This window comes from Dipodomys spectabilis, unplaced genomic scaffold (assembly GCF_019054845.1).
Source record: "Dipodomys spectabilis isolate Male_0828 unplaced genomic scaffold, ASM1905484v1 ptg000081l, whole genome shotgun sequence".
Classification (NCBI taxonomy): Eukaryota; Metazoa; Chordata; class Mammalia; order Rodentia; family Heteromyidae; genus Dipodomys; species Dipodomys spectabilis.
The window spans coordinates 23841939-23856604 of NW_024870758.1; the positions used below are offsets into that span (position 1 = coordinate 23841939).

Consider the following 14666-nt stretch of genomic DNA (forward strand, 5'->3'; position numbering starts at 1 on the left):
AATAAAGTCCCAATTGTTTTTTGTTTTCTTTTTGGTGTATGTTGTACTTTCTTGGCTGGCATGATACACCACTGAGCTATGCCACCAACCCTATTTTTCACTGGCTATTTTTTTTTTAATGGGGTCTCTCTTCCTGCTGGAGTACAGGCCTAATCTGCCTACTTTAGGCTTCTGTTGTTGCTAGGGTCATAGGCTTGAACCACTGTGTCTAGCTTGCCTTCCTTGAGATGGGAGTCTTACAGACTTTTCTGTCCTATTTAGCTTCATATCATGATTCTCTAATTCTCAACCTTCCATATAGCTTGGGATCACAGGCATGTGCTACTGCATGCAGCTACATGTTAAAAGGGATCTCATGAACTTTTCTACCAGGCTAGTGTCCAACCTCAATCTTAACATTCTTAGCCTCCCAAAAATCTTGGGTTATAAGTGTGAGCCATATTCGATAAGAAGTATACTTATTACTCTGTATGTGACTGTAACCCCTCTGAACATCACCTTGACAATAAAATTTTAAAAAAGGTGTGAGTCCAATCTTATAAGGGAATTCAATATGCCAATCTACCTTTTTTTTCATGTTCCCATTCACATATTCTATGATGTGGTTAAATCCTATGACTTGCTGTTGTACAAACATGATAAGCAAACTCATCTGGTTCTCGGTTCATAAAGTTCCCACTTCCTATTATGGAATTCCCTGGTCTCTGTCAAACCTTTCTCATCCTCTTTCCACCCTGTCTTCTACATGGACTCTTTCCTGATCTCTTCCATATCTCCACCAGAAATTGAGTATTATTGTTCTAAGGCTCATGCATTATGTAACCACCTTTTATTCTATGACACGCTTTCTGAACACAGGAACCACATTTTATCCAATTAAAATAGAATGAACTTAAAAAGTTAGAGATAATCACTTTATTCATATATTAGGACCAAGTCTCTCTCATTATCTCAATAGATATTTATATTTAGAAAGAGAGGCTAGGAAGCCAGACATAGTAGAATAGGAACTGAGACAGGAGGATTATGAGGTTTAGGAGGCCAGGTTAGGCTACATACTGAGACCTCATATAAGAAAGGAAGGGAGAGAGATGGAGAGAAGGAGAGAGGGGGGGGAAAGGGACAAATTCAAAGAAATTAGGTTGTAAGGGAACGAAAGAAGTAAAAAAAAAGGAAGGAGACTGGGATTCAATGGTACCAAGTCCTTGCCTAGCAAGATCTTGGGACATGGTGCTGGGTAGGGGAGAATTATCCATAGTAGACAGAAATGCACAGATCCAAGTCATGTTAAACAAATCTCCTTATATTGTGAAAGGCATATACAATTTTTAACTAAAGAGAATTCTGAAAACATAGTATATCTTGATTTCAAATTAACAGTAACAACAACAGAAAGACTAGATTAGATTGCACTTAGAGAAATTTAGGTGGGTGAAAATCATATTTAAAAAATGGCAATTAACAGAGCTTGATTTCAGAAAAATGCCTTAATGGCAGTGCCTAAAGGCATTCATTTGGTTTGTTCTGTTAGTGAATTTATGAATAACTTGGTTGATTACTATAAATCTGAGAAAATTAAAACTAGGAAGGACAGTTAATACTCTGGATGACAGAATTAAAATAAAAATAGTTTCATATGCTCAAAAGTACACCCAAATGTAATCAATAAAAATACAATGACAAATGCAAATTTCAGCTTTGAGAAGAAAAATCAAAGTAATACCACATGTGACAGAACTAAAAAGTTCTTTGAAAGAGGCTCAAAGACTTTTTTTTTGCCAGTCGTGGGACTTGAACTCAGAGCTTGAGTGCTGTCACTGAACTCTTCCTCAGGGCTAGCACTCTACCATTTGAGCCACAGCTCAAGGTTTCACAAACTTTCCTGCCCAGGCTGGCTTTGAACTGCAATCCTCAGATCTTAGCCTCCCAAGTAGTTAGGATTGCAAGTGTGAGGCACTAGTGCTGGAATAGGGTGTTTTTTCCTTCTTTTTTTTTTTTTCTTTTTTAAACTGTCTACTCAGTAAAGCAACAGTATGATATGGATATTTAAAGGCTACACAGATTTCTAATAGTATCAAAACAAGTATAATGTTAGAAGGAGCCTTTTTTTTTTTTTTTACAAGGAGCCATTTTTATGCACAGTTACTAGTATATTTTAAGGGCACTGACATTGGGGCTTACTCAGAAGAGAATCATGAACCTGGAAACTATTTCATAGGACTAATGATTGGAGGAAATAATTAGCTTATAAAAGAGAAAACCTTAAAGAGGAGCTGGGAATAATTAGACTTTTTGCATATTCTCAAAACTTAAACCAGGGGTAGGAATTCACAAATTTTCCTACAACATAAAAAGAACATTTCAAAAGGATTATCAGTGTTAAAAATAGAAATGAATGCACTTAAGTAGATGAAGGCTGTTTAATATGCTTTTATAGTGGCTAGTTTCCCAGGCTAACAATATAACCTCCATTTCCTTTTTTCAGGAAAAAATAATGAAACTGAACTATTAAATCTTCTACATTCATCATTGTTAAAATGATGAATTTTTAAATGGTTATTTTCACCCTCTTTTCAACAATAGTGTTTTTCAGTTGTTAGAATAATCTAGAATAGAGCTTGATGCTAGTAACTCATGTCTTTAATACTAGATACTCTAAAGGCTGAGGATCACAATCTGAAGTCAACCCAGGTCAGGGTTCGGGTAGAAAGTCTGTAAAAAATCAACCAGCAAAAAGCCAGAAGTAGAGGTATGGATTTAGTGGTAGAACTCCAGCCTCATTACTGGCATAAACAAACAAATAAGAATAATATAGAATAACTCATTAACACCTTTTTAACAGGAAGCCAAAACATCCCATTTGAACAACTGATTCTACTTATTTTACCTACTGAAAACACAGCCAAGAGTATTTAGGCAGCCAGCATAGTATAAGGTCAGTGTACTCATACTATGTCACTTGAAAAAGGTTTCAGGTCCATACTCCAACTAAAACATCTTTCTTGTTTTTGTTTTTGTGGTTCCTGGAGCTTTAACTTGGCCTAGGTGCTGTACCTGAGCTGCTTTTGCTCAAGGTTATGGCTCTACCACTTGAGCCACGGCACCACTTTTGGCTTTTTTGAGTAGTTTATTGGAGGTAAGAGTCTTGGACTTTCCTGCTGGCTTGGAACTATGATCCTCAGATATCAGCATCCTCAGTAACCAGGAGTACAGGCATGTGCCATTGGCTCCCAGCTTGAAAACATTTTTTCAAACCTTGAAGATAAGCTTTCCAAACTTTCAGTGGCAAATTAGATGGAAAAGGTGGAGGAAACATGGAAACATTTAACCAGCAAATAATTAACTGACAAGAGAGGATATAAAGACTATCAAAGGCAGAGATAATAGTTTAGACAAGGCATACTACGTTTAGGGGAAACCTTTCTACATTTTTCTAAGGCATCATGTCTAATGGCTGGTATCCAGTTAATGGTCCTGTGACAAGAAGATTAAAATTGCACTTAATATTCTCAATGTAAGGAGGACATGAAATACCTGACCTAAGAGATCCAATAAGCATGTTAAAAATATGGATATTGTATTAGTTCTGGAAAATTGCATGTTTAGATCCTCAAAACTAATTATAAAACAATTTTATTTATTTAAATTATAATTATCTTGGATTGAGCATATATTTATAATATAGAGGGCATCATGTGGTATTCTCATATGCACACAAGTATACTTTGAACAAATTCACTTTTTCTCTTATATACCCACACTTTCCCTCCTCATTCATTATTCTATATTCACATATATTTAAAAGTAACATACTTCGCTCTTCCTCACTCCTCAGTATCTCCTATTTCCTCCTCCCACTCATAAAGCAGAATTTTAATTATTGGATAGAATAGTATTCATCAGTAAGTTTCTCATTCTAAATAAAATATCAAATTACATGAGCCTAAGTTCCTAAAGCTTTGCCAAGTGTTTTCTTTTTTGCCTTTTATGCTTCTTTATCATTTATCCATTTACTCTCACAAATCCCTTTTTAATAACTGAGAAAGCACTTATACTCTCTTTTCAGAACCAAAATTCTTACTCCATTAGAAAGATGAATGTATACTTTACAAATATATGTAGGGCACATACTAGTATTATAATATGACATATATTTGAATTTACCTATATACACTGTTCTCCAAATTTAAAACATAGAGAGTAAAAGTCTGACATATAACATGGCTCCTCTACAAGGTAGTTCCTGGTTCTATATGAAATGCTGTAGTAGGAGTTTGACTAAGATTTATACCAAAGGGAACTGGGCATGGTAGCTTACCCCTGTAGTCCCATCTACTTAGGAGGTGAAGATGGAGAAGATTCTGGTTTGAGGTCATCCCAAGGGAAAAAGTTAGGAATACCCCATCTCAACTAACAAGATGGTATGCGTCCTAGCTATGTAGGAGGAAGTAAGTAGGAGAGCATGGTCTGAGTCTGGGTCTAGGCACAAATATGAGACCTTACTTAAAAAACTGCAGAAAGAAAAAAAAAGAGTGATGAGGGTGTGGCTCGAGTGGTAGAGCACCTGTCTAACTAGTGTAAGGCCCTAAGTCAAACCCCAATACTACCACCCCCAAAAAAGGTTTAGATTAGATAACAATATCTATCATGATAAAAACTATAAAATTTTGCTATTGATAAAGAACTCAATACCAGAAGAAAGATTTGTGACTACCAGTAGGTAGCAGCAAGTTGTAGTTAAAAGTTGCAGTTCTTTTAACTACAGTCAAACTGGCTTGGTTTGAACCACTTATTTAACTATTAGTGTTTACTTACTCTGTTCCTTACCTGTAAGATGGGGAATTTCAATCAGCATTGTATCATGAATTAAATGAGACTGCAGTAACATGGACATCTTAGGCATATAGTAAGAATTCATTACCTTTCATTATCCTAAAAACAGGTCTTATTTCAAGTCAGTTTTACCTTCACTTGCAAACTTGCTGATGCAACTCTCCTTTCTAGGTCTTCTACCTGCTGAAGGACATTCAAATCCATCTCCATTGCTTGTTCTTCTACTGACCAGTTTTCCACAATATCTCGAGTCACCTGGTTTTCTTCATTTTCATTTAATTCAATAATAGCAACTATATTTGAAAAGAGATTAAACTTTAAATCCACCACATTTCCCCACCCCCTTGATTTCTTCTAGGAAGTGAATAAAATTCCAGGGGTACCACAAACATCTAACTTAACATACACATGGTCTCAGGCTTCCTCATGTGTTACAGACATGAGACATGTGCAGGTGCTAAAAATTAAAGAACCAATTTAAAAAATGTAAATAGTTACTCTTTTGTAAGTAAAATAGAAAAAAATCATAATAAAATAAGCTATATTAAAATATATTTAAGGATAAAAAATTCTCATAATTGAGCAAGCGAACAGAAATCTCTTTAGGTACGTACCATCCTTATTCTTGATACACGCTTGAGTAATATAATCCAAATGTTTCTGAATCTGTTTTTGTAATGCCTTTTCTCTTATTCCTCTAAGATGTAGAACTTTGAGTAAAGTTTTTAGATCTTCTGGGTCAATAATTCTCCACCAACCAAATTGCATTTCTAAGTCAAGATAAATATGCAGATCTTTTACAAATATTTTGAATAGGAAATAATGGTACAAAGTAATCCTAAAGATTTTTATCATCCACAGTAATGAAGTGGATGAGTAAGTACCCTGCGTTCTCGCAATGCACTTACCTTCTGGAATGGGTTTTGGACTGGGAAAATCTACTGGTTTTGCTACTTCAAGAGCTGCTGGTTGAGTGGAAGAGGGTTTTTCATTCAGAGGGACTGGAGATTCACTTTTACTTGATGCAACACTGGAAGTCAAGAATGAATTACCATTTCCTTCTGATAGTCCCAACCCTGGTCCCAAGTTAGGCAAAGGTGATGTAAATGGAATATTGGAGGTAAGTACACCGGCGGGCCACCCACAAAACTGAAGTCCCATCATAGACACTCCACTTTTCATCTGCAAAAAATGAAATAATTAAAAAGTAGATTACTCTGAGGGGTTAGGAACAGTGTTAATCTAAAACTGTTTTTCAAATTCTGAATTTTTTTCATTTATCATAATCAGAGGAAAATGAAATACATTAGCAACATAATGTTAAATTCAATGTTCTTATTTGCTCCCTCAAAAAAAATGCCTTTAGATATACTGCAATAGCAGTAAGTTTAAAAAAGTGTATAATGAAGACTTAAGACACAGTTTAAAAGTCAGTAGTTCTAATGGAGCTTGGTGACAGAAATTCTGGCAGTTTTCACTGTGGCAGGGGCATTATAATTATCCAAACAATCCCCTGAGTGAAAACCTTCAGGAAACCAAAGAGTAAATAAAGCAATGTCATACCGAGTTTGAGACAGTAATACAAACCTGTAGAGGCGATAAAGCAAATGGATTTAAGCCAACAGGATTCTGAGAAGATGACCCAATAAGAGGAGCTGGGGCAGGTGAAGGTGACTTCGATGGTGGCTGGGACTGAGGAATCACCAAAGACACACTTGACATCTCCGCATGGGTAAGAGAAGTGTCATCACAAGGTGTTCTTGGCAAAAGGCTAAACCACTGTCTATTCTTTTCAGTCAATGTTTTTAACAACTGGTCATTGGGGAGAGGACTGTAGAATTTCCCTGGACCACTTGAACCAGTGTTAAATAGATTGGAGTCCGTCTTCTCCATGTTGCTTTGTGTTGCTGCTGATGGAATGCTGCCCAGTGAATGTTTCCCACTGTTCTGATAAGACAGTGTACACCCATTAGCACTAGTATTTGGTTTGGGGGTCAAAATATCTGACTCGGGAGGCATCTTAGCTACTTCCAAAAGCTTGCTTAATTTGGAGAAAGAGCCAGGCTTCTGAAGAAACAGATTTGTGTTGTCTTTTTCCTTAAGATCTTCCTTTTGTTCCTGGTGATCTGTATTTGAGCAATTTAAAGTGTCTACAGGAGTCTCAAACCTTTCTTCTTTAATTTGTATACTTTCTGCCTTTTTAAGCTTTTCCTTTTCCTTTGCAATTTCTTCTAGTCCTGCAAAATTATAAAGTATTATGTAAACATCAAACCAATACTCTAAATTTTATTACCTATCAAAGCAGAAGCATATTTAAATAAACTTTGATATATTACTTAATGTTACTCATATTTTTTCTCTGTGGCTCATTTTTCACTTATTGAAAAATTAGTGCACATTCATTATTAAAAAATTAAAGTACAGAAATACTGAAAGCCTTATCACATGGCAAAAATTACTATTAATAGTTTTTGCATAAAACTTTCAGGAGTTTGTTATGTACCTTAGCCTCTAATTTTAAAAAAGGAATCTTTTTATACCCACAATAGTCTTAACCTAATCTGTGAAGTATCAATAAATAAATATAAATCAATATTTATGTAACTAAATATATAACTATATCATCAGTTTTAACAGCCACAGAACACTCAATGGATGACATCATAATTTAAATAATCAGTCGTTTAAGTGATAAAGACTATGGAGCTCAATTATCCACTATTATTAACAATTCAGTCAATCATAACTAACTTGTATGCATTTTAAAATTTTCTTTTCTGAGATAAATTTCTAAAAATCCTTATTGAATACTAAGATATATACTTGAAATATATTGCAAACTGTCCTCTTGAAAGTCCAGATCAGCATTTGTTCAGACAAGAATCACATTTATTAGCCGACTAATGTTATCAATGTTTTTGTCTGCCAATATGCAGGAGGTAAAATCTGAATTGCACTTTTTCTGATCACTAGTAGTCTGAACAGATTTCACTAGTTTATTGGTATTTCTCCTTTGTGAGAAATACTTTTTTTTTTAAATTTTATTGAGAAATATTTCTTAAATGATTAAATAAAAGAAGAAATTCAATTTTCATTTATCTAGCCAATCTTATGTTAATATTTAAAAGTTCTCATACTCTTCTCTTGAAATTAGTTTGTAGTTAAAATTAATCCTACACATCAAACTTACCTTCAACCAACATAGAGTAAGTAACAAGGACTAGTTTTAACATATTAATAAAAAAAAAACACAGACAGAAAAAATTTTTTATCATTTGACAGTCTACAACTGGACACAGTAACAGAAATTCAGCAAGCTCTATCACTGTCTGGTTATGCCTTAAAGAGTGTCCGGAATATAGCCTGGGGAGAAGAAATTCAGGTGGATTGACTGATTGACTGCCTGATGGGACAGAACTGAGTCTCGGGAGGCCAAAGTGACTAGAGTACTCAGGTATTTACTTTGGGAAGATGAGAGCTGCACAAGACAGAGCTCTGGAGACCTGCAGAACAACTCTGCAGAAAAATTCCTCAAGTATTAACTGAATGCTTGTGAGAACATATGTGTGAGGAACCTATTTGAGGCCAGGAAGAAAACTCACCTCACATGATTAGTGTGTTAGGTGTACTCATAGCCTGGGAATAGCACCTGTTCCTAGCAACCAGAGTGAGAAATCTCCAGACTCCCAAAACATTGGGTACAATACTCAGAATAACCTTGTTTAATTCCCATAGAATAATCCCTGGACAGCTCCATCCTAGTTTTGCTTAACAAACTCAAGTTCAACACTTTAAAGGGCCATTTTTTTTTAATGTAACTGCCTCCTAGTTAAGCAAAGTTCAAGAGTATATATAAGAATTAAAATATATCCAATCTTCAATGACGTGAAATCTACAGTGTTTGGCATCCAACAAAGTTTCCAAGCTAATAAGAAAACATGACATGAAATTTGAAAAATTAATCGATCATTACTGGTCCACTGAGAAGACAGTAAGAAAGGACATTAAATTAGAAATGTGAATGGCGGGAAATTTTCGGAATTGGTGGAAATTATAATCCCACAGATCCAGTAAACTCAACAAATTTTAGCAAAATAATTATGAAGTTACCTACATCAATAATCAAATCACTCAAAATCAATAATAGGCAAAAATCTTAAAAGCAGCCAGGAAACAAATGAAGTGCTGGGCACCTCTGCACATTTGCTCAGAAACCACGGTATTTCATCCTGTCTAGACAAGCATATATGAAAATGTTCAGAGATATTTTGTGCCCAAAATAAAAAGAAAGAAAAGGAATATGGGAAGAAATGTGTGGTTCTATCCCCAAAATTAAAATACCAACCAGGAATGGGAAAGTCACATTATCAAGTGATTCAAGGCTTGAAGAGCTGTTGGAGGAGTGGTGGAGCTACTAGAAGATTAGATGGAGAAAAAGCCTTTTAGGTTTCACCTTGCAAACACGCTGGGAAAATCCCCCAGCCTCCTTACTTTTCAGGAAAGTACTCAGCGAATAGGAGCCAGAAGACATTTGCTACATCATCCAGACCCTTGAAGTGAGATGACTGACAGGAATATTCAGTTATCAGCTCTACTTGTTTTTGTGAAAAAAATTTAAAACTCTGATTTATATATTCTAGTACAACCATCTGTATGATTAGCCAATCCTCTTGTGGATCCTTTAGAACTTTTTTTTTCCCTTTGAGATGAGGTCTTGCTGTGCAACGCAGGCTAGCCTCAAACTAGACATCCTCCTACGTCAGCTTTCTGTGTGTGAGATTACGAGTGTTCACCACAACGTGTGGTGGGTATTAATTATACTTTATATAGCTCTGGGGTTCCTGAAGCACCTATAAATGCCTAGCACTTTAAAAAATGTGCTGAAAGAAGATTTGGGCCTTAAGTATCACCAGAGATGAAAAGCTGCATCCCCCCCAAATTAGTAATCACTAATATACATCTTTGGCCTCATACAAATTTCATTTGGAAATGCCCATGAACTTCCAAAAAGTTCAACTCAAGAATATTTACTGAATACATAAATATAAGATGCACTGTGCTAATTGTTAATACAATAGAAATGGAGCCAGTAAAATAAATATCACAAAATATAGGAAGAGGTTTAATGGGTTAGGACATGCTATAAAAAAAAAAACCCGCAAAACCAAAACCAAAGTTAAACATGAACAAAGCTTTAAAGTGGAAAAGGAATATAGGAAGGACTTAGATTCAATCAAGGGGTGTGTCAGGATGCTTGTTCATTGGGACAGTGGCTCAGTGGTAGAGTGCTTGTCTCACATGCATGAGGCCCTTGGTTCGATTCCTCAGCACCACATAAGCAGAAAAAGCCAGAAGTGGAGCTGTGGCTCAAGTGGTAGAATGTTAGCCTTGGGCTGAAGAGCCAAGGGACAGTGCCCAGGCCGAGTTCAGGCCCCACGACCGGACCAAAAAAAAAAAAAAAAAAAAGAATAAGCAGCACATTTAAAAAGATTTGATGACAGGAAAGGGCTACAAATGTAAGACTTCACTAAGAAAAAGAATAACTTATGAATGATGGCAGAAAGAGTGGCAGAATAAAAATCAAGGAAATATTTATCAGTGAAAAGGGTTCAAAGGAATGGAAACCAAGGTTTTAGGATGTTTACTAATGGAAGCAATAGGGCTTGAACAACAGAAGCTCTTATTTACCACTGAGCTTTGTAATAAAAAAGGTCTTACCTTCACCACTCTCCATGCCTTCCACAAATATCCCCCCACACTGGGGAAGAATCCAGTATCGGCGTCTGTATCGATCCTGGCCAAACATCATTGAACGTAAAGAATGAGAAGCATCGAAAAGCTTTCTTCTGTACTGACTCTGTTGCTGTTTAAAAAAAAATCAGATGTATAATGACCTTATGGATGCAAAATACTTTATAAATTAACATATATTTTACTCTGTTTAGAATTGATAAAAGTTACTTATGAAAAAGAGTAGCCAAAGTGCTAACTACTGAATGCTTGACTTTAATAACATTTCTGAAGACAAATTATTTTTATAATAATTGGGATTTTATAAGCATAGATGAAAAGTTTAAGCTTTATTTTATCAAGTACTTTCTAGTAAAACATGACTTACACAAGTAAAACATGATCTTATATAGTGATTGAGTATTTTAGTTGATAAGGATATATAATTAATAATGTATCATTAATATGTAATCAATATATATATAATCAAATATATATATAATCAAATATATATATATATATATATATATATATCCTTATTTTGGCTATGTTTTCTGTGCCAATACCATGACTTGAACTCAGACCTTGAGTAGTCACTCAGCTTTCTTACTCAAGGCTGGTGCTCTACCACTTGAGCCATGCCTCCAGGACTAAATCTCTGGAGTAGCTAGGAAGACAGGCATAGAACACTAGAGCTCAACTTATATATGCTATATATGCATGCTGTCAATCTAGGCAATAATGTCTAAATTTTAAGAGAGAATGGTGACGAGAAACTTGGATATGATATACAGGCATCTCATAATACTTTTGGACACTTCTTTTTCTTACAAAAAGCATATCTTAAATTTCACTAAAACTACTGAAATTTAGTTCTTAATTAGTACATAAATACAAAGTATATAAATCAAGAAAATATGAAACCCCAAACATACAAATGTAAAATAAAACCTCTCATACTGACACTATTACTATGAAACTCAACTATATATTTTGAGAAATTAATTCTATGAAATCCTGTCATGCCTTTACTGATAGTTTGTATTTATATGGAGAGACAAAGAAGGCAATGGAAAATTTTCTTCAAAGATTCTGATTAGATTCAATATCTTAAGAGGCTTTCTAAAACTTGGCATTAAACTTTTAAGGTTTAATTGTGAACATGTTTTCAGAGTTCTTCATTTAATTTCTTACAAAAGCTTGCTTTTACTTATGAGTTAGAAAACAAATCCCATTTGATATAGATATTTTAAAAACTCTGTAAAAAAGTAAACATTATTTTTAAAAGTGCTTACTTTACTCAGTTTTTCAATCTGTTTTTCTAGTTCTTCCACACTTGCTGCTTGGTCACCTTCATCCTAAACATAACAAAATACAGTATCATGTATCTGTTTTGAGGTTTTATTATCCAATGTGTTTGATGATGAAGACTGAACCCAGGACCTTTTACGAGCTAGGTACATGCTCCACTGAACTACACACCTAGCCTGCTCCACGGACTGCTCTAAGATCAAGAGAAGAGCCCATTTGTGGAAGGAATGAAGAATAAGAAGAACAGGCAATCATCTTTGAGATACAGGGCTATGACTTAGTTCAGGAATGTATCTTGTGTGGAGGCTCTAGCAGGGACATGCAGCTAGTTGTATACCCTTGATTGAAGACCAGTCCTCAACCAGGGAAGGATGGCCTCTTTCCTGGGCATGCAGCTTTGTGAGGGACACATGGAACAATCAGGGAGGAAGAGGACACTTGCTTAGCCACTCACAAGGGCTGAATCAACGCTGCTATCAATGGGTTTACAGACATTGCAGTCAGTTTAACCTCACATCCAAGAGAGGTATCTCCAAATTAAAAGGGATCATGTGGGTCCTAATATCTGTGTATAACTTAATCAAGAGGCTACCCTATATTTGGAGAACAAATGTGTCTAGCTTATCAATCAGATTGCTTATGTAGTTGAAATTTTATTTAGGAATTTGATAATATATCTGCTAATCTATATTACAAAGAATGACTTTTATCATCCCAAAGGGAAAAACTTACACAAACAAACAGCAACAACAACAACAATAATAATAATAAAAACCAGGGTCTCACTATGCATTCTAGACTGGCTATTAATGATTTTTCTGCTTCAGCCTGAGTGTTAGGATTCTAGGTGTGCACCACCATGCTCAGCTAAAGGAAATATTAATTTCACCTCTTGAGTCCAAAAATACTTGCTGTTTCAAAAAATTTTAGCTTGCTTCCTCACATTAGCAACAAGCTAAACATTTGCAATAAATTTACATCTTATCTCTATAAACATATATTAAAAAGTAACATTATTTTAAATGACCCATCTCTCCCCAAAGAAACATTAATGATTTTAAGTAGTTTATGTATAATATATACTGCCTATAAATTTTGTTTCAAAAAGAAGCCAGGTCATATCAGCGTGGTGGTGTGTGTATATCCATAATGCAGTACCTGGGAGGCTGAGGCAGGAAGACTGAGAGTTTGGGGCCAATACTGGGCACAAAGACAAGTCTAGTTAAGGGAAAAAAGAGCCAGGTGAAATAAAGAATTTCTACAAATAAATTCTAACTTATGGGAATAACTTCTCAGGAGAGTAAATGGAAATCCACACTTGTTGTCCTGTTTATTCTGCTAGTATTCTGCCACCTGAGCCATACCTTCAATGCAGTTTTTTGCTACACTGAAAATGGAGTCTCATAGATTACTCTGCCCAGGTGGGCTTCAAACCTCTATCTTCCAGTGTCCCAAATAGCTACTAGTATAAGCATGAGCCAGTGGTGGCCAGCCTTGCAAGCCTTTTCTCTTCGAGCTAAAGCAAAAACTGAAGAGTTCTTTGTAGTCTTACTCAGGTAAATACTCTTGGCATTGAGGACATAAGGAATGACTCACTGGAGGTTGTCTTTTAACTCATTGCTGCAGCCTTTCATTATTTCTAGAATTTCTCTCGGGTAGAAGGTAAATAGTAACCTTGTATACATGTCCATTTTCCTGGCTTACGGTAACTTTCCCAAAAAACTCACAATAGCACATCTCTTTATGACACTGCCTTTTCCTGCTAGACTGACTTTTCAAAGCTAGTTCCTTTACCTTGAATGAAAATTTTAGTTAACACAAGAACCTTGCACAACTCTTTATCTTTTATTGTTAAATCTCCTCTTGCACTTTTAGTGACTCTTTCCTTTTAACCAAAAATAATGACTTTCATATCTGTAAAATCCTTAGCTTTCTGTCTTCCTCAAGGAACTAGTTCTTTCTGAAGTGTGTCTGAAACAGTCTTCTGTCATTAACTAATTATTACTCAATTGTTTTTCTGGTGTCTGCTATTATTCATGTAATGAAACTGGTTACCAGTGACCTTGATGTTACTGAATCCAGCAAACACAATCCTTACCACATTAGACTCCTGATGCTTTAACATTGTTTATTAGACTCTCCTTTACAAAATGTTTAATGTTCTTGATTTTTGTTATTATTACAAGTATAGAAAAGACAACAGAATAGATTCCTTTGAATGGTTTGCATTCATGGTTGGTCTCTGGCTGACATGCAAGAACTTGGAATGAAGGAGGCAGGCTGCATACTAACTGATAAAATAGGTCCACAGAATCTAAACTATGCTAACAAGATGCTGAACAACTGCCTTTCTTCAGAGAGTCTACAATGTTGACACATGCTACACATGTCCAAAATTAAAAATGACTGTCCTCAAAAAAAAAAAAAGAGAGAGAAATTGAGCCCTGAGTCTCTAATTAGCTTCCTTCATAGACATCATTATACATATGTAAATGCTGGGGGAAGCAAGTCTAGCATGTGTGACTCAATGAGAAAACTTTTGGAAGTATGCACTCGATTTCCTCTGGACTCACCCCCTACATTCTTGGATAATTGCTTTGTTTCCTTTTGTGTAGTAATTCATAGCTATATGCCCAAGTGAATATTGACTTCTGTGAATCATCCAAATGAATCACTGAACCTTGAGGAGGACTGGGATGTGCAATCAAATACAGAAATCTCCTACCTCTCTGACTCTTCCTTCTAGAACGATGAGCCTTCTGGACTCTGGTAGAATAGGATACAGCCTAGGG

The 14666-nt window shown here is 35.5% G+C and overlaps 1 protein-coding gene across 2 annotated transcripts in view; it reads right to left on the bottom strand.

The window, feature by feature from the left end:
- The window catches only part of Baz2b (bromodomain adjacent to zinc finger domain 2B), a 297821-nt gene that overhangs the window by 12084 nt on the left and 271071 nt on the right, over positions 1-14666 (bottom strand). For both annotated transcript variants that reach the window (XM_042683418.1, XM_042683416.1), the window contains 6 exons: positions 11859-11921; positions 10552-10696; positions 6421-7070; positions 5742-6015; positions 5448-5603; positions 4966-5126 (listed from right to left, as the gene is read on the bottom strand). In XM_042683418.1, the coding sequence (XP_042539352.1) occupies positions 4966-5126; positions 5448-5603; positions 5742-6015; positions 6421-7070; positions 10552-10696; positions 11859-11921 (1449 nt within the window). The remainder of the gene's footprint in view (positions 1-4965; positions 5127-5447; positions 5604-5741; positions 6016-6420; positions 7071-10551; positions 10697-11858; positions 11922-14666) is intronic.